At 46.7% G+C, this 27,680-nt stretch overlaps 2 protein-coding genes across 3 annotated transcripts in view; one reads left to right on the top strand and one right to left on the bottom strand.

The window, feature by feature from the left end:
- Positions 1 to 289: 289 nt before the first annotated feature.
- Positions 290 to 4,159, bottom strand: LOC144606094 (uncharacterized). The gene is made up of 2 exons (XM_078421900.1): positions 3,947 to 4,159; positions 290 to 1,749 (listed from the first exon to the last, which is right to left on the bottom strand). The coding sequence occupies exon 2, from the start codon at positions 1,735 to 1,737 to the stop codon at positions 1,270 to 1,272; it is 468 nt and encodes a 155-aa protein (XP_078278026.1). The 5' UTR covers positions 1,738 to 1,749; positions 3,947 to 4,159; the 3' UTR covers positions 290 to 1,269.
- Positions 4,160 to 11,440: 7,281 nt separating this feature from the next.
- The window catches only part of LOC144606089 (2'-5'-oligoadenylate synthase 1-like), a 39,626-nt gene continuing 23,386 nt past the window's right edge, over positions 11,441 to 27,680 (top strand). The window contains exons 1-6 of one of the 2 annotated variants that reach the window (XR_013548913.1): positions 11,441 to 11,704; positions 14,854 to 15,145; positions 17,401 to 17,576; positions 18,698 to 18,948; positions 19,736 to 19,868; positions 22,199 to 23,077. Coding sequence is in view for 1 of the 2 variants with exons in the window: in XM_078421893.1 (XP_078278019.1) it covers positions 11,522 to 11,704; positions 14,854 to 15,145; positions 17,401 to 17,576; positions 18,698 to 18,948; positions 19,736 to 19,868; positions 22,199 to 22,705 (1,542 nt within the window). In the remaining variant the exon portion in view is untranslated. Of the gene's footprint in view, positions 11,705 to 14,853; positions 15,146 to 17,400; positions 17,577 to 18,697; positions 18,949 to 19,735; positions 19,869 to 22,198; positions 24,115 to 27,680 lie in introns of those variants that run through there. The other variant, XM_078421893.1, reaches the window with a different exon arrangement.

Raw genomic sequence — 27,680 nt, 5'->3', positions numbered from 1 at the left:
CTTGCCTATTATATTCCCACATCCTCACCCTCTTGCGTCTCCACGTCTCCTTTTCAGCCTCTGCCTCATCCTTCTCTTCCCCTCACCCTACGCGGCTCTCAACTCTACCTATCACCCACCGGCCGCCCGCTCCCAACTCCACCTTCACCCCTCTCTCCCACCTGACTCCATCTGTCCATCGTATACCTCCACACCTAGTTCCGCCAATTGCCTACCTGCCCCGACCCAACTTATGACCCTGCAAATGGGTGGAGTGACAAAAGCACAAGTGTTCATACAAATATATATTTATTAATATGAAATTCTTTAGTTGCACAGTAGATTGAATATTACATCAACAGTACATTGCAAGGCATTTAGAACATGAAGACTTTAATTTTGAAGCAATGATTTGCAGAGTGTGTGGAAGCATTTCTCAGCATGGTGACGGTTGTTCTATGTTTTATAGGTGATTTTGTTCCTGCGTGCTGAAATATTTCACATTATAGATTGGTGGATAGATCAGCTATCCTTTGGCCTCTGAGTGAGAAGCCAATTTGGTTCGTGATCTCATAGGAATCAGATTCTATCTGGACCACAACGGTTTACAGAACAGACCTATGAACCAAAGTCAGAAGAATGGTCTTGACTCGAAACGTCACCCATTCTTTCTCTCCAGAGATGCTGCCTGTCCCGCTGAGTTACTCCAGCATTTTGTGTTTATAAAAAGGCACAAAGTTGGATATGAAAGAATGTGTCAGATTTAAACAGATTGCAATTTTTCCAAGCTGAGAAGGCAGGAAAGTGGCCAACTGATCCAACTTTTTTGGCTTTATTAATCCGAGATGATCACTCAACTGCGGCTATTAAGAGCGGCACAGCGGTGCAGCAGTAGAGTTGCTGCCTTACAGCACCAGAGACCCGGGTTTGTTCCGGACTGCGGGTGCTGTCTGTATGGGTTTTCCCCTGGTGCTCCGGTTTCCTCCCACATTACAAAGACCTACAGGTTTGTGGGTTAATTAATTGGCTTCAGTAAAATTGTAAATTGTCCCTAGTGTGTGTAGGATAGCATTAGCATGCAGGGATTGTTGGTCTGCGCACTCAGTAGGCAGAAGGGCCTATTTCCGCGCTGTAACTCTAGACAAAACCTAATGATAGGCAGCATGAAGAAGCAAAGTGAACAATATCAAACATTGAACAAATCGACCCATCTCATTTAAATCAAGCATTAGAAAATAGGAATGCAATGAAAATATAATTAAGTTTTAATTTAGTTCAGTCGAGCGCGAATTAACCACCGCGTAGACGGAACGTGAGGTGGATTTTGGAGTGAGTCTTGATGTTGTAATCGGAGAGCAACCGGCCATCTTGCAGTTCCATGCTCCCAAATACCAGGCGCTGTTGTTCGGGCGTGGCCCCTTCCTGCCGTTGTACTTTATTTCTAAACTCCCGCACGGACTCAGAAGGCAGCACGTCGTAGGTCGTGGTTTTCCCCTTTTCGTTGACGAGGAATATCTGCATGCATTCCTCCTTCCTGATCAGCAGCATGATTGTGGGGTCGGGGGGGAGGTTGTAGTCACACAGCCGGCTGTCGTCCCGAAGCTCCACCTGCTGCCCGTTTTGCACCATCAGGCGCTGTTGGAATCTAGGCACCTGAGTTGCTTGGTGTATTTTCTCCTTGAGAACCGACACCTGGATGGAAGGGTCGACATCCAGTTGCAAAGAGTCGCCGGTCAAAAACTTCAACTGGAGTCTCATCTTGCCAAATCACTGTGGAGAAATGAGAAGAGTTTAGAATCCTTTATATCACTTGGAACCAACAACTCTGCATTAATGCAATCACTTGTTAAATCCACACAGTAACTTAGTTTCATTTATTGTCCCGTGTACTGGATATTTCACATTACTGGAGTACACGTGATAATAAACTACTTATTACAACGTCCTTTTTACTTTGAGGTGGGAGGAATTATTTCTCCTGTTGAACCTCGGTTAACTTCTTACTAAATCCTTCACAAACGTTTTGGGCCCAAAGGCATTGATGCAATCTTAAAGAAAGCACATCAATGCCTTTACTGCATAGTGACACAGCGGTAGAGTTGCTGCCTTCATGTCAGAGACCCAGGTTCGATCCCGACTACGGGTGATGTTTGTACAGAGTTTGTACATTCTCCCAGTGACCTGCATGGGTTTTCTCCAGGTGCTCCGGTTTCCCGCCATAATACAAAGACGTACTGGGTTGTAGGTTAATTGTGAATTGTCCCTGGTGTGTTGGGTAAGATAGTGTGCAGGGATCGCTGGTCGCCGCAGACTCGGTGCGCTGAAGGGCCTGTTCCTGCAGTGTATCTTTAAACTGAAACTAAGATTGGAGAGACTCAGTATGTTGATGAATACCTTCTTGCACGTCTGGAAGTAGGGGTGTGGGGTAGGGAAGAGCTGAAGGTGAGAAAAGACCAGGAGAAATCAGGACCGGCAACAAATGGCCTCAGACAGGATGGTAGGCCCGTTGTTGGCTAGGGAAGATGTGATCTCAAGACGGATACATGGTGGTGAACTGTGAACAGGTTAAACAACTAGGGTGGATGAAAGGGGGAGGGGAATGTGTAGGTCACTTGAAATTTAGAGAATTCCACATTCATACAAAACACTATGCACTATTGACTCTAATTTGATATTTTTGCACAGAAGTTTAATTCAGTCTTTCAATTCCACGATATTAGAAACATCAGCACCCCGTTCTGGCTTTTACCCTATATCCCTTGATTCCCTTAGTCCCAAGAGCTAAATCTAACTCTCTCTTGAACACATCCAGTGAATTGGCCTCCACTGCCTTCGGTGGCAGAGAATTCCCCAGATTCACAACTGTCTGGGTGAGACACCAAGGGCGGCTGAGCTGCAATACTGGGCTTCTGACAGACGAGGTCCCTCGTGAGCTAGGTTTCGTTTAACGCTGCGATTTCGCTGCTTCTCGGGAAACGAGAGCAGGCTTTCATAAGAGTCAAGAATGTTTTATTGTCAAATGTCCCAGATAAAACAATGACATTTTTTCTTGCAGCAGCACAACAGGACTCTGTGAACAATGTAATAAACAAGAACAAGTTAATTGTGTGTGTGTGTTTATATATATATATATATACACACACACACATAAAAACAAAAAACAATAATAGTAAATCCATGGCAATAAAAAAACAAACTGCTGGAGGAACTCGGCTGGTCAGGCAGCATCTGTGAAGGCAGAAGGATGGTCCCAAGCCCGAGAAGTCAACTTCCACAGATGCTGCCCCGCCCGCTGAGTTACTCCAGCACTTTGTGTCTATCTGCGATGTAAACCAGCGTCTGTAGATCTTTGTTTCTACATTCGAGCCCCTCCAGCAGTCTGCTCTTTGCTCTGGTCTGCGGTCTAGGTGGACAATTTTATATCTCCGCGCCAATCCTCCGCACGTCCGCGGAGAAAGTGTAAATCAGCGGGTCGGGCAGCATCTCTCGAGAAAAGGAATAAATAGGTGAGGTTTCGGGTCGAGACCCTTCTTCAGGCTGGTAATGATTATTCAATGCGCTATTCCAGGGAGATAACGGTCTCCATTGAAGTGGCGCAAACAGGTGTCACAAAACCCACGAACAGAAGAATGTGGGAAGACAAGCAGAGGGAGGCCATTCGGGCCGCTTCACTATCGGGGATATCACGGCTGATGATTTATTTAACCCGCAGATGGACTCAACATGCTGGAGTATCTCAGCGGTACACGCAGCATCTCTCTCTGGAGAGAGGGGATGGGTGAGATTTCGGGTCGTGACCCACCCTTCTTCCTCCACCGCCCTACACTAACCCAGTATCACTTGATCCCAATATTTACCTGCTAAATCTTCACCTCAGCTGGTAACGACATTCCCCACCCGATTCGCAGAATGGTAGTCATTTACTTTTAAATTGCGAATTTGCCAGTGTTCAAAACTTTGAACTTACCAATTGAAGCCGCACAATCCCAGTCGGGAGCGCAAGAAGTCGATGAGAATCTGATTGCAGAATATTCTGTCTCTTTTCCTGAGCGAATTTGCTCCGCGCCGTCTCTCAGCTCCGCTCTGGGCAAACTCCTCAACCCACTTTGCTCCGCTGGGACACAGGCTTCGATGCACACACCTCTCTCAGCGTCTAGCAAATCCTCTCCGCCCCCTCTGGCCGCTTCCCCTTGGCTTTATCTTCTCTTCCAGTTTCTAAACGTCAGCGCCACTGCCCCTCCCTCCGTGCTCACTGGTTGTGTTGTTCAACAAGCGTCATCTCAGCTGCAGTTTCGTTTCTGGAAAGTCAGCCAGTCTCGGTGATACCCCCTATTTCACTTTCGGATTCGTTTCTGATGCCTGAATCCGAAATACAATAACAACAGCACAGAGAATTGAAGATGACACGTCAGCTATTGACTCACCATGCTGCATGCATTTCTTTGATTCCCTTTGTTGCAATGTAACTGATTAAAAATAACATGAAAATTACCGCTCTTTGGATCTGTGGGAAGGCACTGCAGATGCTGGTTTCAACCGAAGATAGCCACAAAAAGCTAGGGTGACTCAGCAGGTCTCACGACATCTTTGGAGATAGGTGACGTTTCGGGTCGATACCCTTCTTCAGACACTGTATTAAGGTTTCAACTGATTGAGAAGCTTTAAGGACCAGAACTTCCAAGGGTCCCGGGGGATTTGGAGTGAAAATGACACCCATCATGTATCAGGCTTTGTCCTGCCCCTCCACCTATTTTCGTATCATCTGCAAACTTAGCCACAAACACTGATAATTAACGACCCTTAACGTCACCTATCTCCTATTGAAGACTTCACCTATCTCCTATTGAAGACTTCAATCCCCTCGTCCAAATCATTAAAATACAACGTGAAGGGTAGCGGCCCCAGCACCGACCCCTGCGGAACTCCGCTAGTCACTGGCAGACACCAGAAAAAGCCCCCTTTATTGCCACTCATTGTCTTCTGCCATCCAGCCAACATGCTGTCCATGCTAGTATCTGCCCTTTGATACCGTGGGCTCTCATTTTCCTTTTCGCAGCTTAATCTGTGGCAACTTATCAAAGGCTTTCTGAAAATCTTAAGTAAACAACATCTACTGACTCTCCTTTGTCTGTCCTGCTATTTACTCCTTCAAAGAATTCCAGCAAATTTGTCAAGCAAGACCTCCCCTTCACAAAGCTATGCTGACTTTGGCCTATTTTATTGTGAACTTCTAAGTACTCCGTATCTGCATCCTTTATAATGGACTCTAGAATCTTACCCACCACCGAAGTCAGACTAACCAGCCTATGGTTCCCACTATTCTGGCTTGCTTCCCTTCTTGTGCAGCGGGGTAATACTGGCAATTTCCCAACCATTTGGGACCACTCCTGACTAGTGATTCTTGAAATGTCGCTGTCAATGCCTCCACAATCTCTCCAGCCACCTCTTTCAGAACCCTAGGATGCATTCCATCTGGTCCAGGTGACTTATCCACCTTCAGCCCTTTCAGCTTCCCAAGCACCTTCTACCTAGTAATAGCCACTCCACTAACTTGCCACCCTCTGTCTCTCTTGAATTTCAGGCACATTGCTGGTGTCTTCCACTGCGAAGACTGATGCAAAAAAGTTATTCAACTCCTCTGCCATTTCTTTATTCCCCATTATCACTTCTCCTGCATCATTCTCCAGCGGTCCAAACGTCCACTCTTGCCTCTTTCTTGCTCTTTATATAACTGAAGAAACTCTTGCTATCCTTTTTATATTATGTTCCAACTTTTTTTCCACCTTACAACAATCAGTCTGAAAAAGGGCCCAGCCCCGAAATGTCGTCTGTCCGTTCTCTCCACTGGTGCTGCCCGACCCGCTGAGTCCCACCAGCATCCTTGTGTTTTGAACACTTTCCCACAGCTGCCCAAACTCCTTGCCCCTCACCCCCAGCCGGAGTAACTCAGCAGGACTGGCAACATCTCTGCAGAGAAGAAATGGGTGACGTTTCGGGTCGGGTCCCATCTTCAGATTGAGTGTCAGGGGAGAGGGAGTCTAGAGATATGGAAGGGTAGGTGTGAAAACGACAGATCAAAGCAGAGGCGAGTAAGGAAATGTTGAATGGTTCATTGTTAGCTGAGGGGAAGGGGGCAATGTGACGTACAATCAGTAATATTTAATCAACAGGACAGTGGAACTAGTCGGAGAACCACGATGGTAGAGGGACGGAGAGAGTGGGATAGCAAGGGTTACTTGAAGTTAGAGAAATCAATATTCATACCGCTGGGTTGGAAGATGCCCAAGCGAAATATGAGGTGCTTTAGTTTAGTTTAGTTTAGAGATTCAGCACGGAAACAGGGCCTTCATCCACCGGATCCGCGCCGACCAGCGATCCCCACATATTAACACTACCCTACACACTAGGGACAATTTTATTTTACATTTACCAAGCCAATTTACCTACATACCTTTACGTCTTTGGAGTGTTGGAGGAAACCAAAGATCTTGGAGAAAACCCACGCAGTCACGGGAAAAACGTACAAACTCCGTACAGACAGCACCCGTAGTCGGGATCAAACGCGGGTCTCTGGTGCTGCAAGTGCTGTAAGGCAGCAACTCTACCGCTGCACCACCGTGCTGCCCTCCTCCAGTGCTGTTCCTCCAATTTACATTGGGCCTCACTGACTCTGACAGTGGAGGAGGCCCAGGACAGAAAGGCCCAGGACCGAAATGCTGCCTGGATTAGCGGCGTATTAGCTAGAAGAAGTGGTTGAATAAGCATGGATTGTTTTCTGTGGAATGTTGGTCAGTGTGGGCAAGTTGGGCCAAAGAGCCTGTATCCATGCTGTAAGACACTATGACTCTATGTACGTGCTAGGTACAGGACAGATAGTCCAAGATGTTTAGGAAGGAACTGCCTAGTGTAAGAAAATAACTGCAGATGCTGGTACAAATCGAAGGTATTTATTCACAAAATGCTGGAGTAACTCAGCAGGTCAGGCAGAATCTCAGGAGAGAAGGAAAGGGTGACGTTTTGGGTCGAGAACCTTCTTCAAACTGAAGAAGGGTCTCGACCCGAAAGGTCACCCATTCCTTCTCTCCTGAGATACTGCCTGACCTGCTGAGTTTCTCCAGCATTTTGTGAATAATAAGCTGAAATAATAAAGTATATGAGAAGTCATTTGAAGTCAATTGTTTGCATGCATGTTTAAGTTACTCGAGTGTTAACAAAGATTAAATTGTACCAAACCTTGGTTTAGAGTCTTTTGTTCGACACGTCAGACGATACCCTATTGAAGTAATAGGGTCAACATCCCTTACTTGGGAGTGAGAAAGTTGGCAACCCTACTCGTCAGTGCGGAATCAGTGGGCCTTAGGGCCTGCTTCCGTGCTGTATCTCCAATCTAAACTAAACAAAACTATCCCCAGCTTGGCTTTTCTCCTTTCTGATTCTACCTGCAGGTTCCCATTCCCCTGCCAAGCCAGTTAATACTCCCCCAGTAATACGGCCCCAAGCCTCCCACCTCTTTGGCATGCCTAGTGCGGAGCAAAGTACAGGTTTTGTAGCTTACAAACAATGACCAGCACTTGATCAGAGCTGGCTAGCTTTGCCTAAGACCATTGATCAGTCCCCTAGTGTCCCAAATGCACCCCTTCAACCTCACTATCTCCAAATGTTAGAAGATGACCTTCCTAATCCCCCAGCAGCAGATGGTGAGGTTGTAATGATAGAATCAATAGTTAGAAGTTTCTGTAGTGTAGAGGTTACCACATTTGCCTAACACGCAAAAAAGTTCCTAGTTCGAAACCAGGCAGAGACATTCTCGGGGGCAGGGTGCACGGTGGCGCAGCGGTACAGTTGCTGCCAAAGACCCAGGTTCGATTTCTGACTACGGGTGCTGTCTGCATGGTATTTGTACATTCTCGCTGTGACCACATGGGTTTTCTCCGGGTGCTCAGTTTTCTTCCCATACTCCAAAGACGTGCAGGTTTTCTTGGTTAATTGGCTTCTGTAAATTGTCCCCAGTGTGTTGGATAGTGGTCAACAAGGTGACCAGTGGTCAGCTCGGACTCGGTGGGCCGAAGGGCCTGCTTCCACACTGCATCGCTTCAGTCTAAAGCAAAACATTTAAAGGAATGCCATAAACAATGAACTGCATTAAATGAAAAACGAACAGGAATATTATTCATGTCACTGCACTGTGTTTAACTCTGTTAGTTTCTGAATGAACTGTTGCGATTATTTATAAATCGGGTTTGACATTGTTTCATTAAAAGACAAAAATTGTTACCTATCCATGTTCTCCATGTATCTCTAAAGTCTAAAAGGCTTCCATGTCTGCAATGTGATCTCTCAGGACACTGCACTCACAACAGTAGAGCTGTATTATTGTGCAGCGGTGAATCCCTGATGCTAGCATCGCACCAAGAACTGCCCCCTCCATCGACTCCTTTAAGTCCAGGCTGAAAACCTATATCTACTCCCTGGCGTTTGAGGCTCATTGAGGAGGCGCTGTGAACTGTTTGGGTGCTACTGTATGTTTCTTTTTTTTTTTTTTTTTTTCTTCTTTTTTTTTCTTCTTTTTTTCCCTTTTTTTTCTTTTTTTTTCTTCTTTTTTTCCCTTTTTTTTTCTTTTTTTTCTTTCTTTTTTTCTTCTTCCATTGGAACCTAATCAGATGTACAGCACTTTGGTCAACGTGGGTTGTTTTTAAATGTGCTATACAAATAAAATTGACTTGACTTGACTTGACACTTGCAGAATGAGCAGGGTCTTCAGCTGCCCTTTCTTGTTCCCGTACCAGCACAGTGAAGTAGCGGGAGAGTTGCTGCCTTACAGCGCCAGAGACCCGGGTTTGATCCTGACTATGGGAGTTGTCTGTACGGAGTTTGTACGTTCTTCGAGAGACCTGCATGGGTTTTCTCCAGGATCTCCGGTTTCCTCCCACACTCGAAAGACGTACAGGTTTGTAGGTTGATTGGCTTGGCATAATTGTAAATTGTCCCTGGTGTGTGTAGGGTAGTGTGAGTGTGCGGGGATCGCTGGTCGGCGCGGACTCAGTGGGCCGATGGGCCGGTTTCTGTGCTATATCTCTCAACTAAAAATAAACTAAAGATGAATAAGAAAGGTTGGATATGGACCAAAATGCGGGCAAATGGGACTATCTTATGTTGAAAGGCTGGAGCGATTGGGCTTGTATACACTGGAATTTAGAAGGATGAGGGGGGATCTTATTGAAACATATAAGATAATTAGGGGATTGGACACATTAGAGGCAGATAACATGTTCCCAATGTTGGGGGAGTCCAGAACAAGGGGCCACAGTTTGAGAATAAGGGGTAGGCCATTTAGAACGGAGATGAGGAAAAACTTTTTCAGTCAGAGGGTGGTGAAGGTGTGGAATTCTCTGCCTCAGAAGGCAGTGGAGGCCAGTTCGTTGGATGCTTTCAAGAGAGAGCTGGATAGAGCTCTTAAGGATAGCGGAGTGAGGGGGTATGGGGAGAAGGCAGGAACGGGGTACTGATTGATAGTGATCAGCCATGATCGCATTGAATGGCGGTGCTGGCTCGAAGGGCTGAATGGCCTACTCCTGCACCTATTGTCTATTGTCTATTGTCTATCTTAAATGGGGCATTTTGTTGGCATAGACGAGTAGGGTGGGAGGGCCTGTTTCCATGCTGTTTGTATTTATGATACTCTAGTGATGAGAATGGTACAAAGTGGACACCAAATCAGAGTGGTAAGATGGAGCAGGTAAGCAGTGGGTTTCAAGTTTAGACGTCTGTGGGAAGCCACGTATGTCTTTTTATTTAGTTTAGTTTAGTTTAATTTAGTTTAGTATGGTTTTAGTTTAGAGATATAGCGTGGAAGCAGGCCCTTCGGCCCACCGACTCCATGCCGACCAGCACTCACCCAAACATTAATTCTATCCTAGACACTAGGGACGATTGAGCCACTGAGTTACTCCGGCACTTTTTTGCTCCAGCATCGGCAGTTTCTTATATCTGCACGTCACTGAAGATCCCGGAAGGGGTGTAAATGAAAGGGAAATGCTATAATTACAGATAGAATTGATCAGCATCAGTGGGTCATGAGTTACTAGAATCAAGAGACACAAGGAACTGCAGATGCTGGAATCTTGAGCAAAATACAAAGTGCTGGGGGAACTAAGCACCTGTCAGGCAGCATCTGTGGAGGGAATGGAAGGACAATGTTTAGGGTCAGGTGATCGCCTGTCCTATTCCCACAGCAGATGATGCCTGACCCGCTGAGTTCCCCCAGCACTCTGTTCAGATACCTGGAGATAGACACAAAATGTTGGAGTAACCCAGCGGGTCAGACAGCATCTCTGGAGAAAAGGAATACGTGACGTTTTCGGTCAAGACCCTTCTGCAGACCAAGAGTCAGGGGAGGGGGAAACGAGAGATACAGAAGGCACGTAGAACAAATGAATGAAAGATATGCAAAAACCTACGATGGTCCATTATTGGCTGCGGGGAAGGGGAACCTGGAGACCCCGTCTGAACAAAGATCCCCGCCCGAAACACCATCTATTCATGATCTCCAGATTCTACCTTGGAGTCATAGAGTGATACAGCGTGGAAACAGGCCCAACTCCCCCACACCAGCCACCATGTCCCTTTGCCTTTTGCCCTTTGGCTGCACTTTTCACCCACAATCCTCATCTTTGGACACCCTGTGCGTAGGGGAGAGGGGAGCGCCGAGGATGTCCTGGTTGGGTTGCTCCTGGGCCTGGCCAAGCTGGCCATCCGCGACTCACGGCACCAGGCGGAAGAGGGCTCTGCCCGAGCCGTCTGCCTACCCCTTTTCTGGGGTTGCATCCGCGCCCGGGTGGTGTTGGAGAGAGTCTGCGCGCTGTCCACGGGCACCCTGGAGGAGATCCGGGACCACTGGGCACCGCGGGGGGTTGAATGCATCCTTGACAAGGAGTGTAACATAGTTGTATTGTAGTTTATTTAGTATATTTGTTTGTCTTGTATTATGGTGGTGGGTTCTGTTTTGATTTAAGGTATTGTAAATATTATTTTTAATAATTGATTTTTTTTAAATATTAAAAGAAAACATGTCCCCGCTACACTTGTCACCTCACTTAGCCTGAGTTTATTCCAGTACTATGTGGTGTTTTTTGTTTGTTTAAGGTTCAGTCTGATTGTGGAAAGGGGAAGGTGGGGGGTGGGGGGGGGGAGGGGGGGGAAGAGAAACCGAAATTCACAGCAACGAGTAAATGAAACCGAAAGTCTGTGGTTTTCCACCAACACGGGAAGATGACGTGCTGCAGTTTGCAGTGGTGGACCATTAGCTGAAACTGAACGCCCAGATCAGGGGCGCGTCTAACACTGTGATGCACTGAGATATGTTTATCTTTACGCGTATATTTTTGGAGTCTTTTGAAGGAGGGGCCAGCGACTGCAATATAAGGAGGTCGGTGCCGGAGAGATACTTGACATCTTATCGAGAGTTCATTTTTGGAGCATCAGCGACTTCAGAACCCACGGCTCCCGAGTTGAAGCCAGAAGCTGCTGCCTGCGAGAAACAACCATGGACAACGGCGAAACCCTGTACAGCACAGATGCGAGGAACCTGGACGACTTCACTAAAAGAAACTTGGAGCCGAGCGGGTTTACTGTCGGCATGAAGGAAGCCGTGCACAGAATCTGCCAGTTTTTAAAGAACCAATGTTTCATGAATCAACCCAACATTAATGTGCTCAGAGCCGTGAAGGTGAGTCGCTTAGATTTTAACCGCTGCTGACCAACAATTAATTGATTATTTTCAAATGATTATTAATTTGTGAATAGGGGTGTTTTATTGACGCCGGTTGGTACATCCTTGCAAAAATGTGGAGGATTTGGTAGAGGCTGCTCTGGTGGTATTTTGTGGGCACGAGGAACTGCAGATGCTGGTTTACAAAACAAAAAGACACAAAGTGCTGGAGTAACTCTGATCCGTTTCCTAGCGAAAGAGTCACAAGTTTCAGGAGCAGAATTAGGCCATTCGGCCCATCGAGTCCACTCCGCCATTCAATCATGGCTGATCTATCTTTCCCTCACAATCCCATTGTCCCGACTTCTCCCTGTAACCTCTGACACCCTTCAATGTCGGGAGAATTGATGAAGTTAGATAAAATAGTTTAGAAAATTAGCAAAGTAGATACAATTGGAATCTTCCCGTCCTCTGACATAACTGTTTAAATAGCTAAACCAGCTCCGACCTTTACAAACAAACAAAAACAAAGTGCTGGAATAACTCATCGGGTCAGGCAGCATCTCTGGAGGACATGGATTGGCGATGTTTTAGGTCGGGACCCATCTTGAGACTGGAGATAAGGTTCTGACTGTAACTGCCCTATCTACACCTCTCGTAATTGTATATTACAATTATTAGATCAGTTCTCCCCCTCAATCTCCAACAGTGCAGAGAAAACAATCCACGTGTACCTCCCACAAACAGACACAGAGTACTGGGGTAACTCAGTGGGTCAGTCAGTGTCTAAAGAAGGGTCTCAACCCGAAACGTCACCTATTCCTTTTCCGCAGAAGTGCCGCCTGACCCGCTGAATGACTCCAGCATTTTGTGTCTAACCTGAGTCAAGTTTCAGCCTGGAGCCTGTCCGTTTAAACATCCTATCCACCGTGTGGATCAACCCAGCGGTATGAACGTTGCATTCTCCAATTTGAAGTGACTGTTACTAACACGCCCTTCCCTCCACCCTTGCCCCCTTCCTCCCTCCACAACAGTTCCAAAGTTCACCCCATGGTATTCTTGAGATCACACCCTCTCTCGCCAACACTGGGCCTGCCAGGGCCACACTGCTTAAGGTCACGATTTAATAATATTTAATTGTCAGACGGTGCAGTGAAATGCTTGATTTGCATACAACCCAGTGAAAGCGTGCAGCAGACCACAGCCAGACAGTACACAAGTATCGCCTCGCCCCAGGCAACATTACAAAAGACTGGCGGACGTTCCTAAATCTACTGCCTCCACCGCCTGGCCGCCCCTTCCATCCCCTTCACCATCAAGCCTGACTTCCTGAAGGTGCTGGGGATCTGGTTCGGGAAGGCTGAGGCGTGTAACAAGAATTGGCTGGAGCGGATAGCCAAGGTGGGGAAGAAACTGGAGCTGTGGAAGCAGCGCTCCCTCTCCATCACGGGGAAAAACCTGGTCATCAGGTGTGAGGTGCTCTCGGGGCTGCTGTACTTGGCGCAAGTGTGGCCCGTCCCTCCGTCCCACGCCAAGGGGATCACCCGGGCCGTCTTCCGCTTCATCTGGGGGTCGGCGATGGACTGGGTGCAACGAGCCACAATGCACAAGTCGGCAGAAAACGGGGGTAAAAGCGTGCCCAACGTCGCCCTCATTCTGATGGCCACCTTCGTGTGTGGTTGCATCAGGCGGAGCATAGAGCCAAGGCACGTGGGCACCAAATGCCACTACCTGCTGAGGTTCTACCTGTCCCCGGTGTTGCGAAGGATGGGCCTGGCGCAGATGCCACGCAATGTGCCAGTCAGCTGGACATTGCCGAACCATCTGTCGTTTATGGACAGGTTCTTCCGGACCAACACCTTGGACCAAATCGGGCAGTGGTCAGCACGGAACGTCCTGCAGGCACTGCGGGGGAATGACTCCATGGATCCTGTGGCGTGGTTCCCAGAACAGACAGCCCAGCTTGTCTGGCAAAATGCCTCATCGCTAGAACTCACCAACAAGCACCAAGACCTGGCTTGGCTGGCGGTGAGGGGAGCCCTCCCAGTCAGATCCTTCCTGCACCGCCGGAACCTCACTACCAGCGCACGCTGCCTCCGGGACGGCTGCTACGGAGAGGAGACGGTGGCCCACCTCTTCACAGAGTGTGGATTTGCCAAGAGAGTCTGGAGAGGTCTGCAGGGGTCCCTGTCACGATTCATTCCGAGCAGCTCCGTCACAGAGGACTCTGTGATCAACGGACTGTTCCCAGGGACGCATTCCGAGACTGACATCGAGTGCTGCTGGAAGGTCATCAACTCGGTGAAAGACGCTCTTTGGTCTGCCCGATCCTTGTTGACCTCCCAGCGGAGCGAGCTGTCCGTCAAGGAATGTTGCCGACTGGCCCACTGCAGACTGCAGGAGTACGTGCTGAGGGACGCACTGAAGCTTGGTGCAGCCAACGCCAAGGCCCTGTGGGGGAGGACCACAGTCTTGGGTCCTTCCGCTGCTGGACATGGGGGGGCAGGGTGTGGTGGAGAGAGACGCCCCTCCAAATAAGGGATACTGGGTAAATGTCTAAATGTAAGTAAATGTCTAAGTGAATGTCTATCAAATGTAACCTCCGGAAATGTCGGATGGGCTTGTTTAAAAAATATGTTTTGTGAATGATATTTATTATTTGAATAAATTATTTTTTGATATAAAAAAAAAAGAATCAATAAGACAAGACATAGCGCCAGAGACCCATGTTCGATCTTGACCTTGGGTGCTGTCTGTGCGGAGTTTGCACGTTCTCCCTGCAACCACCCGGGTTTCCTCCAATTGCTCCGGTTTCATCCCACATCCCAAAGCTGTGCGGGTTTTGTAGGTTAATCAGCCTCTTTAAATTGCCCCTAGTGTGTTTGAAGTGGAGGAGCAAGTGGGATAACATAGAACTAGTATGAACGATGGTCGACATGGACTCGGTGGGCCGAAGGGCCTGTTTCCGCGCTGTATCTCTAAATCTAAAAAAAACTTTTAAAAAAAAACCTTTGGTGTAAACCAGCATCTGCAGTTCCTTCCTACACAACGATAAAACAATTCTGAATTATGATGAAGATTGAAAGGAATTGCATTTTTGTATCATGTTCCCAGTAAGTTTGCAAATATTTAAAAAAATATGATTTATTTTTTCTTTTTGTTGTCAGGGTGGATCGTCAGGGAAAGGAACAGCTTTAAGAAATAGTTCGGACGCAGATCTTGTCATTTTCCTCAGTTGCTTCAAAAGTTTCCAGGACCAGAGAGACAACAGGCATGAAGTTCTGGATGAAATTCAGAAAATGCTGGAAAAGTGCTCCAGAAGTCTTGCATATGACATTCATGATATCAAAATCATGAGTCAAAACGAGATCCCACCCAAATCTATGAGCTTCATATTGCAATCGACAAAGAGTTCAGCGAGGGTGGAATTTGATGTTCTGCCAACCTATGACGCATTAAGTAAGAATTTATAGCAATCTCATGTGACATAGAATTAAAAGTATTATTACACAGAGTCATGCAGCATGTAAACAGGCCCTTCAGCCCACCTGGCTCACACTGACCAAGATGGCCCTTGTCCCGCCAACCTGCATTTGGCCCATATCCCTCTAAATGTTTGCTATCCATGTACTTGTCCAAATATCTTTCAACTAATGTGATAGTGCCTGCCTCAATGATCCCCTCTGGCAGCTCTTGCATCTTAAATGTAAATTGGAATCTTCTGTCAGCCTTCATTGTTCATCTTGAAAGATGGGAATAGTGAAGCTGGCTTGATTTGGTCCAACCAATGACCCATTGTTAGTTAAGCTGTTGCTGGTGTTCATTTCCGTGGCATCTGAAATTAACTTTTGATTGGAAGACTTTACAAAATGATAGATTTTTTCTATCGAGGCAGAATGATTTGCACAGCTGGTAGAGCTGCTGCCTCATAGTGCCAGAGACCCGGGTGCAATCCTGACCTTGGGTGCTATCGGTATGGAGTTTGCACGTTCTCCCTGGACCGCGTGCGGTTTTCCCGGGTGTTCTGCTTTCCTCTCGCATCTCAAAAATGTGCATGTTTATAGGTTAATTGGCCTCTGTAAGTTGCTCCTAGTTTGTAGGGAGTGACTGAGAAAGTGGGATAACATAGAACTATGTGAACGGCATAGATTCGGTGGGCCGAAGGTCCTTGTTCCATGCAATATCTTTAAACTAAACTAGGTGACAATTAGGAGGTATTCTCCTTGCATCTAATGACTGCAGAAGGTTCATCTTCCGGAGGAAATCTCAGGCTGCAAGCAGAAGTCAATTATCTCCGATATGCCATCCCTCTCCACTGAGACACTGAGCTGATGCTGAATCCACACTGAACCTCAGTTCCGAAATCTGCCACCCCCTTCCTCTGCTTTGCTCACATTTCTCATAATTTGATAGTTCTCATAGTTCTCATAATTTGATGCATCAACGTGAACTGATTCATGTTAACATGAATTAGATTATCCTATCATTCACCATAAAAAGCCTACTGATTGGTTGCATCACAGCTTGGTTTGGGAACAGCTCTGCCCAAGACCGCAATAAATTGCAGGGAGTTGTAAATGTAGCGTATTCCACCACGTAGGCCAGAGACACCACCATTGACTTCATCTACATCTCATGCTGTCTCAGAAGAACAGCTGACATCATCAAAGACTGGAACCACTCTGGTCATTCCAACTCCCTGCTCCTGTCAGACAAATAGGTGCCGAAGCTTGAAAGCGTGCAGCACCAGACTCCACAACGGCTTCATCCCTCTCTGTTATCAGGCTTCTAAACGGTTCTTCCATAAGCTGGGGTGGTGTCCGATTCACCTCTACCCCGTTATGGACTTTGGAGAACTAATGGGCCACAATGTGGAGAACTGGAACACTGAGAGTGGGCGTAGCACTAGAGTTGCTGCCTTACAACGCCAGAGACCCAGGTTCGATCCTGACCACGGGTGCTGTCTGTATGGAGTTTGTACCTTCTCCCGCGTAGGTTTTCCACGGGAGCTCCGATTTCCTCTCATATTCCAAAGACGTACAGGTTTTGTAGGCCATTTGGCTTGGTAAAATTGTAAATTGTCCTTAGTGTTAATAGGATAGTGTTAGTGTGCGGGGATTGTTGTTCGGTGTGGACTTGGTGGGCTGAAAGGCCTGTTTCTGTACTGTATCTCAAAACAAAACTATGTTCTGAACTCTATCTTCCTCTTTGCTCCATCTATTTTACATGAGTTTGACTTGATTGTACTTTTATATAGTACTGATTAAACCTAAATCTATATCATTGTATCTGGCAGTGAACAAATACCCTTCAAAACCGTGGATGGAGGAGTTAGAGGGCAGCTGGTTTTACCATCAGAACCTTTGTGTGTCATCCATGTGTAAAACCGACTTAGTCAGCAACTTGGGTTAAATTTACAGATAACCTCTTGGAACGTTGCTTGGCAACTTTCCAAAGGCAAAATACTACCCTGAGTCTGATTAAAATGCAACACTGTAGGGGTTATAGGGAGAATGCGGTTAGGGGTGAGAGATAGATCAGCCATGATTAAATGACGGAGTAGACTTGATGGGCCAAATGGCCTAATTCTGCTCCTATTACTTACGATCTTATGACTGTACATGGCCTGCTTCGTCTTGGATGAGTTCATTGGACAGTTTTTGTTAAAGAATTGTCTTTTGACCATCTCCCGTTAATCATTTAATTTCTTCCAGCACCACAGTACAACTACAGTGCAGCGCATCTCGAATTAATCAATTTTGTAAATGGAAATGCGATCATGGATGGAGAATTCTCCCCCTGCTTCACTGAACTTCAGAGAGAATTTGTGAAACGGCAACCGCCAAAAGTTAAAGACTTGATTCGCCTGCTGAAATATTGGTACAAGGAGGTGAGTGACGTGAGAACAGGATCATTGTTAATCACTGACACCACAGGAGGATAGAGTCACAGAGTGATACAGTGTGGAAACAGACCTTCGTCCCAACTTGCCCACACCGGCCAACATGTCCCAGCTACAGTCCCACCTGCCTGTGCTTGGTCCACATCCCTCCAAACCTGTCCTATCCATGTACCTGTCTAACTGTTTCTTAAACGCTGGGATAGTCCCATCGTCAACTACCTCCTCTGGCAGCTTCTTCCATACACCCAACCACTCTTTGTGTGAAAATGTTACCCCACAGATGCCTATTAAATCTTTTCCCCTTCACCTTGAACCTATGTCCTCTGGTCTTCGATTCCCCTAGTCTGGGCAAGAGATTCTGTGCATCTATTCCTCTCATGATTTTATACACCTCTATAAAATCACCCCTCATCCTCCTGCACTCCAAGGAATAGAGACCCAGCCTGCTCAACTTCTGCAGTAGATGTTGGTCCAAAACTAAAACGAGCACTTGCTTCAATGTCTCAGTTTCCACCTTCTTAGGTACTTGCATTTTGGTGAGAGGGGCATTGTTTGAAGGACATTTGCGCGGCATATTTTTTTACACTGCCGGGGTTGGTGGTGGAGCCAAATACAATTGACCGATTCTTTATCAGTAAGTGTGTGAGGGGTTATGGGGCGAAGGCAGGAGAATGGGGTTGAGAGGGAAAAATAGATCAGCCATAATTGAATGGCAGAGTAGACCTGATGGGCCGAATGGCCTAATTCTGCCCCGAGAGGGGGTAGTTGAGGCAGGGACTATTATACCATTTAAGAAACATTTAGATAGGTAGATGCGTAGGACAGGTGTAGAGGGATATGAATCAAACGCAGGCAGGTGGGACTGGTGCAGATGGTACATATTGGTCAGTATGGACAAATTGGGTCGAAGGGCCTAGAATAAGACTGACTCTAGAACTTATGAACCATGGTGGCATTTAAGAGACATGGATACGCAGGGAATGGAGGGATAGGATTATGTGCAGTCAGATAAGAATTAGTCTTATCATTATAGCACAGACATTCCAGTGCTGTGCAGTTCCATATTCCATAATATTTGCTTATTAAGATTTGTCACTAATTTTCTCCAGCATGTCAAGCCACGGAAATCAGAGTTGACAGGTGGAGCACGACTCCCTGCAAAATATGCGGTGGAGCTAATGACCATCTATGCCTGGGAACAAGGTAATCATCAGGAGAGATTTGATACTGCCCAAGGGTTCCGTACGGTCCTGGACTTGATCTGCCGCTATCAGGAAGTCTGCATCTACTGGACAGATTACTATGATGTCACAAATCCAACCTTGGCCGGCTTTTTAACCAAGAAGCTCCATGGCAAGCGGTAAGACACTGGACTATTCCAATTACAGGTGCTCCTCGACTTACCCGCTCCTCCCCCTTCCCCCTCCCCTCAATCGCCCTCAAGCCCCCTTATCCTCCCTCCCTCCCCCCCCCCATCTCTCCCTCTCCTTCCCTAGGAGATAGATTTAAACTTTATAATGTGAATAACTTTAAAAATATAACAATTTCAATTAAACTTCTTCCATTACCACCAAAGGGATGACGGTGAGTAAGGTAGGCCTACAATTGTCGCGCTATCGTGTACCGTTTTGGCTGTAGTTCCGGAAGAAACAAAGGAGAGTTTTAGTATATAGATGTCTAGAGATACAGCATGGAAACAGACCCTTAGGCCCACCTGGTCGACACTGACCATCAATTCCCTTTTTCACACTAGTTCTGTTATCCCACTTTCGCATCCACTCCCTGCACATTTGCGGCAATATTTTATAGAGACCAATTAACCGACAAATCCGCATGACTTAGGAAAGTGGTCGAAACCAGAGCACCCGGATGAAACCCACGTGGTCACAGAGAGAGTGTGCAAAGTCCCCTCAGGCAGCGTCCGAGGTCAGGATGGAACCCGGGTCACTGGCGCTGTGAGGCAGCAGCACTACCAGCTGCGCCACCCTGCCGTCCTTAATTGAAATACAAATTTCTGCACAGAATCACGAGATAATCCTATGTAATTGCAGAATTGATATGCAATAACAAATACCATGGCATTCACTGTCATTTTGTCAGCAAACGCCGGCTCAAAGTTAAGTGTTGTTATTTAATTTATTTTTCAGAGCATTAATTCTTGACCCAGCCGATCCAACTGGAAACGTGGCTTCATCAGATGGTTGGAATGTGATGGAGGATGAAGCCAGGAAATGTCTAAGCATGCCTTGTGTCAGTAACGTCCAAGCTTGGGATGTCCAGGTAAAATGGTTTAAAGGAATGATGGTGTTTTGCTGAGGGGGTGACGAGATACCTTTATACTTCACCACTGCCACACTGTAAGGACCAGACCTCCCACCATTGACTCCACCTGCACTTTGCCCTTCCTCGGAAAAGCAGTTGTAAGGGGTTTCTGCGCCGAGCTTTCGCCCGGCCTAAGGTCCCCGTGCCTTGCTCTGATCCCTTGACCAGGCCGCGCACACTGGTTCCCCGTGAATGGTTCGACCCACTCACCCCTTACGGTTCTAGACACTGGACTTAGATGCAGGAGCTCTGATAGTGCAGAAAAATTCAACCAGACCAGATTTGAAAACCAGGGTTTAAATGAAAAGGCTTTTATTCAGCACTTGGGACTATTGTCCATGAATACTTATACAGTTCTATAATACATGTCTATAAAACACATATCGAATCACACGAATACTTATAACTATGAATCATAAAACACACAGTTCTATAAGACATATACACGACTGTAAGATGGGGAACGTACGGCACATCGCAAAATTGACCAACACACACTCTTTTACACACCCACGTTTATTCAAACCACCCTCCCCTCTACACTAAACTATGTCCAGGATATGTAGGATTTGGAGTACATGCTCACCATGGGGCTATTACTGGGGTTACTGGCTGTTCGTTTTGCAGTATTTCTTCTCGAGTTGCGTGCCTGTTCCTCTCTCTTGCATCCGTTCTTCTTGCCTGTCGTTTCTTCCTCCTGCATTCGTTGACTTCCTTCTGACTCTCTTCTTGACTTCGGTTGACTTAACTTTTTCACCCAAAAGTAGTGGCCAGTTATACTATTTCTGACCCGTCCTATCTCCTGCCAGATCTTGGAATCTCTTTGTTCAAAAAGATATGTATGAGTTTTTCTTCTGATCTGCGCTTATGTTCGGGGATACCGGGGATGGCCAGACGGTGTTAATTGGGATTTCGTTGTGAGGTGATGGGTGTTAACTGGTTTCCCATCACCTACCAGGTAGTTTTCTATGGGCCATTGTGCCCCCTCACTGAGATGAACTGTTTAGGTCGGCTTGGGGCATTGTGAGTATGCTGATGTCAGCGCCCCAGTGTCTGGACTCCGACCTGGTTTCGTAGGTTTTTGCATGGCCAATACCCATCCTTTGTTCTGGCCGTGGCTTTGCAGAAACCCTAGAGACTGGGTTGTAAGGTTTTTACTTTTTGTGGCTGGTCACGAGGTCCTACGGCCATCTTAGGACCCACGGATTGTGACATCCTTTGTTAATCTGACCGCAGCCTTTCTCCGCTATCAGCCCCAGTCTCTCGTTTAAAATGTCCAAACTGCAGCTCTTTGGTATGGTATTGCTTTCCAAATGAGGGAAAACTTCTCAAATCTTACACAGTCAACGTAATGAAAGACTTGTCCCACCCCGGTCATTCCTTCTTTTCCCTGTTCCCCTCAGGCAGAAGATACAGAAGGTTGAAAGCGCGCACCACCACACTCAGGAGCAGATTCTTCCCCTCTGTTATCAGACATGAGGACAGTCATATAACATATATAACATATAACAACTACAGCATGGAAACAGGCCTGTCCGGCCCTACCAGTCCACGCCGACCATTCTCCCTGACCTAGTCTCATCTACCTGCACTCAGACCATAACCCTCCAATCCCCTCCTATCCATATACCTATCCAATTTACTCTTAAATAATAAAATCGAGCCAGCCTCCACCACTTCCTCCGGAAGCCCATTCCATACAGCCACAACCCTCTGAGTAAGCTAGCGTACTCTCCCCACCTCCACCCCATTGTAGACTGTCTATGGACTTTGCCAGAGGAGGAGTTGAGGCAGGTACGATCACAACATTTAAAAGACATTTGGTGAATTGAATGGATAGGAAAGGTTTAGAGGAATATGGGCCAAACGCAGGCTGGTGGGACTAGCGTAGATGGGGCATTTTGGTCGGCATGGACAAGTTGGGCTGAAGGGCCTATTTCCATTCTGTATGACTATGACTATATTGAATCCTCTGGGCTTTTAATGAATGGTGAATTGAGGCCACATCCATTACCATTGTTCCCTGATCAATCCAGGCGGAAAGGTGCCGTTTACTTTGGCTCCTATTCTGTGCATCTACCCAATCTATTCCTCTCATGATTTTGTGCACGTCTGCAAGATCTCCCCTCATCCTCCTAGCGCTCCAAAGAATGAATCTCGTGTTCCAAGTGCACCCGATGAGCCCTAAAAGAATGGGTGTCCACCATCTCACTCTCTTGTTATGTGTCTTGTGCAAAATAACAAAGAACTACATTTTATTTATTGCCATGTTTGCTTGTGATCCACAGCCAGTGAAGACATTTGAAATCACTGTGACCAGCCTGGATGGTAAATCGTTACGACTAAAGGCCAACATTTATGGCAAGGTCTCTGAAGTCAAACGCAACATTCAGCAAAAATGGACCATTCCAGTCTCCCAGCAACGCCTGATGTTCAATGGCACCATTTTGGATGATGGCAAAACCTTGTTGGATTCCAGCATCTTCTTTGATGCAACGATCCAGCTGCTCACGCTAAACACAATGGATATATTGGTCAATTCCAATGGGCGTAATCTGACAATTCAGGTTTCACCAAACGACAAGGTTTCAAGTTTAAAAAATAAAATTGAATCTCTGGAGCGCCTCCAACCAAGTCAGTACTACTTGACCTTTCAATCTCAGCCACTTGAAGATAAACGTACGCTGCAACATTACGGCATTAAGCAGCATTCTACCATCCATGTCAACCTGCGACTGCGTGGTGGCAATGAACTCCAATGTTCCAGCGCAGAGGGTCACAGTTACACAGTCTGAAAATCAATAGCAATGCGAAAGACTTTTAATTAAGTTATCATTGAGAGCAATTATCTGGGTTGAATCGGAATTAACAATCACTGGCGACAGATAAGCGCCGGGCGCTGCTTTTGACAGGCACATGTTCTGTACTGTGTTCTTTCTACTGGAACATTTTCCCACCGCCTGTTCATCCAGGCGATCTTATGTGACCAATATCCGCAAATGGAACTGGGGTGCTTCAGCATGTTCATCCCACATGAGGGGCAGCAGATAAGGTTGTTTGGGCTTTGCAAATTTGTTGGCGACAGATAAGTGGGGACACTTGTGTACTGCCTAGGTTGTGTGCAAAACAAAGCATTTCACTGTACCTGGGTACCCTGCCCTAGATAGGTACTTGTGGCTATCAAGTATCTTTCAACTTGTGGCCATCAAGTATCACTGGGCTTGTACTCACTGGAATTTAGAAGACTGAGGGGGGATCTTATAGAAACATATAAAATTCTTAAGGGGTTGGAGAGGCTAGATGCGGGAAGATTGTTCCCGATGTTGGGTGAGTCCAGAACCAGAGGTCACAGCTTAAGGATAAGGGGGAAGTCTTTTAGGACCGAGATGAGAAAACATTTCTTCACACAGAGAGTGGTGAGTCTGTGGAATTCTCTGCCACAGAAGGTAGTTGAGGCCAGTTCATTGGCTATATTTAAGAGGGAGTTAGATGTGGCCCTTTTTGCTAAAGGGATCAGGGGGTATGGAGAGAAGGCAGGTACAGGCTACTGAGCTGAATGATCAGCCATGATCATATTGAATGGCGGTGCAGGCTAGAAGGGCCGAATGGCCTACTCCTGCACCTATTTTCTATGTTTCATCTATTCATTCATGCAGTCCCTGTGCACATTCCCCACATCCCTCAGACCTAAACAAACATGCTCAATAGTCAGCTCTCTATCTGGACAGTTTAAACTCTATTTACAACCCTCACCTTATGCACACACTTACAATGTTCAAATGACAACGTGGACGCCCACAGCTACTGAATTTCAAACTCCTTGATAATTAATGCCGATTTTTCGGTGGGCTGCACTCTAAGGATCGTAACGGAATTCACTTGATTGGACTAAATTATTTTTCTGGATACGTTGGAAATCCTCATGAGTACAATGTAGATGGTGGCAGTAACAAGGAACTGCAGATGCCGGTTTACCAAACAAAGACACCAAATGCTGGTGCAACTCAGCAGGACAGGCAGCATTTCTGAAGAACATGGATAGGTGACGTTTCGCGTCTTGTCCCTTCTTCAGCCTCTTTATACTGCGTATTTTTACGTTGATTTTATACTTTAGAAGACATTAGCCTTGCCCAGCTGCCAGGAAAGTAGCTCTACTTTAATTCAATTAAATGTCAATCTTTGTGAAATTCTACATGGATAAATAAAAGCTGTAACAATGAAAGATTACTTGGTTCCTTTCTTCAATCAGAGTTCTTATATTCATTTGTGTACTTTTATCTGTTATGAGTTACTAGGTGCCGATTACTTGCCCATTAGGATCTGCACTTCCCCTGCAGCAAACATGTAAGGGGGATTCATACATTATGGGAGTTGAGTCAGCTGATCACGTTGGTGGAAGAAGCAGCAAGAGAAGTTGAGAACAGGGAAACCACTGAGATCACATGTATTGAACTGATAATCACCCAACAATCCCTGTGTACGGTCCACAGGGCTACATTCTGAACATTGCTCCCAGTTGCTTCCAGGCACAATATAGTTGGGGCTGCATGGTGGCGCAGCGGTAGAGTCGCTGCCTGAGACCTGAATTTGATCCTGACTACGGGTGCTGTACGGAGTTTGTACGTTCTCCCCGTGACCGCATGGGTTTTCTATGGGTGCTCCGGTTTCCTCCCACATTCCAAAGACAGGTGCAGGTTAGTAGGTTCATTGGCTTCTGTAAATTGCCCCTAGTGTGTAAGATGCAAAGGTGGGATAACAGAGCTAGTATACGGGTGATCGTTGGTCGGCGCGGATGCAGTGGGCCGAAGGGCCTGTTTCAACACTGTGTTGCTAGAACTAAACCAAAACCTATAAGGAAGGTGGTAACAGCTGTGACTTGCTTGTATGTATTTCGTATCGAGGTAAATGATGTTTTACCTTTTGTCACTATCTGAAAATCAGTCCATTTATTGACATTTTGGCAACGTCTATAAGAGCCAACACAGTTATTTTTACAACTTTTCCACATCACAGTCAAACCATGTAAAACCATCCATTGCACATTCACACAAGCACAGCCAGGTAGCCAGGTGAACAGCTACTTAGAGACCATGAGAGGTCATGGGATCTGGAATCCCAAAATCTCTTGGATTAGCTCCCTCCACTGGAGTGGAAAAGGATAACCTCCTTCCCCTTTCCTCCCACGGACAGCTTCTGTCCTGCAAAATTGGTGCTGTGGGCCCCAACTATATTTATTCCCATAAGGACACAAAGCACTGGAATAACTCAGCAGGTCAGGCACTATCTCTGGAGAACATGGATAGGAGATGTTTCGTGTCGAGACTCTTCTGGTCTCATTATTCCCATGGTTTGGGTGTGAACGACCAGATCAACATTGAAGGACTATTCAAGATTGCTCTTGTACTGAGGGGTTTGTAGAACCATCACAGTGGACAGCTGGAAGTCAAAACTATAACATTATTTGAGGCATAGATAGGGTAGACAGTCAAAACTTTTTTTTCCAGGATGAAAATAGGGAAAGATGGAAATCCAGGATGCATTGGTCCTTCTCAGGGTTCATCCTGAGCAACTGTGTAACTAAATAGTCAGAGGCTGAGACATTCAGGACTGTCAGATCAGTGGACGATTCAGAGACAAACATTTTGAGCCACAGCCTCAGAATAAAAGGATGTATCTTTACAAAGGAGACGAGGAGGAATCTCTTTGGTCAGAGGGTGGGGAATCTGGAATTCATTGCCAAAGACGGCGGTGGAGGCCAAGTCAATGGATATTTTTAAGGTGGAGATTGTCAGATTCTTGAGTAGTAAGGGTGTCAGGGGTTATGGGGAAAAGGCAGGAAAATGGGTTTGAGAGGGAAAGACAGATCAACCTTGATTCAATGGCGGAGTATACTCGATGTGCCAAACTTTAACTTGATGACAGACACAAAATGCTGGAGTAACTCAGCGGGACCAGGTAGCTTCTCAGGAGAGAAGGAATGGATGATGTTTTGGGTCGAGACCCTTCTTCAGACTGACAAACGATTTAACTTGATGACTATGTCTTTGTCCTGCCCCCACCTTTCCTCCAGTTTCTTTTACCCCCCTCCCACCCCACCACAATCAGTTTGAAGAAGGCTCCCGACCTAAAACATCTACCCATGATCTCCAGAGACCCTGACATCCTGAGTTACTCCAGGACTTTGCGATTTTTGAAATCTGCAGGTCATTGTGTCTCCATTTGTGGAGGGAATGTGCAGGAGATGTTTCAGGTCAGGACAGTTCTCTAGGCCGGTAGTAGTAGGGGAGAGAAAACTGGAGGTGGGGGTGGGGGACAAAGTGTGGTAAGTGACAGGTGGATACAGATGAGGGGGGTTTATGAGTGGCATACGGCAGGAGAAAGGCTAGAGAGGAACAGGAGATAGAGGGTGTCAGATAAGGAGAGAAGGTAGAGGGAGGGGTATCGATGGGATGGGACTGGTGGGTGGGGGGAAGGGGACGGGATCATGGGGGAAATAGGTGAACATTGGGAGAAGGGGGCAGTGGAAAAAGAGGGGAGTATCTAAAATTGGAGAATTTAATGTTCATACTGTGTAGGAAGGAACTGCAGAAGCCGCTTTAATACCAAAGATAGATACAAAGTGCTGGAGTAATTCAGCGTCCCAGGCAGCATATCTGGAGAAAACGGATGGGTGAAGTTTCGGGTCGGGACTCTTCTTCAGCCTGGAAGTAGAGGGGTGGGGAGACTGGACGTAGAAAAAGGCCAGAATAAATCAGGGCCGTTAATAGATGACCAAAGACGGGTAAAGTCATGATGGCCCAGACCACCACGTGAATTAACCTCCCATCGATTGACTCCGTTTACACTTTCCCCTGCCTCGGCAAGGCCAGCTGAATAATCAAGGACTAGTCTCACCCCGGTCACTCCCTCTTCTCCCCTCTCCCATCAGGCAAGTGGTACAGAAGTGTCAAAACACACACCTCCAGATTCAGGGCCAGTTTCTCCACAGCTGTTATCAGACACCAGAAGCATCCTATCACCAACAGTAGGTCCTGACATACCATCTATCTCATTGGAGACCCTATCTTTAATTGGACTTTACTGGACTTTATCTTGCATTAAACATTATTCCCTTTATCCTGTATCTGTATACTGTGGCCAGCTTGATTGTGATCATCGCTAGTGTTTCTACTGACTGGATAGTATACAACAACAAAGCTGTTCCCTGTACCTCGGTAAACGTGACAATAAACGAACGAACTAACTGGATGTGGAGGCTGGTGAGGACCAGGGGAACTCCATCTTGATCCATCTCGGGGGAGCGGGGAGCAAGAGCAGACAATGGGAGTCAGAGGAGACACGGGTGAGAGATCAGTGTAGGAGGCAACTGCAGATGCTGGTTTAAACCGAAGATAGACACAAAGTGCTGGAGTAACTCAGCGGGCCAGGCAGCATCTCTGGGTAGAAGGAAGAGGTGGCGTTTCGGGTTGAGACCCTTCTTCGGACAGAGGGATCGATCTACAACAGCTGGGGTGAAGCCACAGTTGCTAAAGAACAGGGTTGCCAAATGTTCCCTATTAGCCAGGACATCCATATTTTGGGCTAAATTGGTTTGTCCCGTACGAGACCGCCCTTGTCCCGTATTAGGCCCGGGGGGCGCTGTAGGCCAGGACGTTGTGGGCCAGGGCGCTGTAGGCCCGGACGCTGTAGGCCCGGATGCTGTAGATCCTGATACTGTACGCCCGGACAGTGTAGGCCCGGACAGTGTAGGCCCGGACAGTGTAGGCCCGG

This window comes from Rhinoraja longicauda, chromosome 25 (assembly GCF_053455715.1).
Source record: "Rhinoraja longicauda isolate Sanriku21f chromosome 25, sRhiLon1.1, whole genome shotgun sequence".
NCBI lineage: Eukaryota > Metazoa > Chordata > Chondrichthyes > Rajiformes > Arhynchobatidae > Rhinoraja > Rhinoraja longicauda.
Note: the sequence above shows the minus strand (reverse complement) of the source record. Positions and strands in the feature narration are given on the sequence as shown.

Bases quoted from the DNA above. Each gene is read 5' to 3' on its own strand.
- LOC144606094 (XM_078421900.1), bottom strand. From the start codon at position 1,737: ATGAGACTCCAGTTGAAGTTTTTGACCGGCGACTCTTTGCAACTGGAT.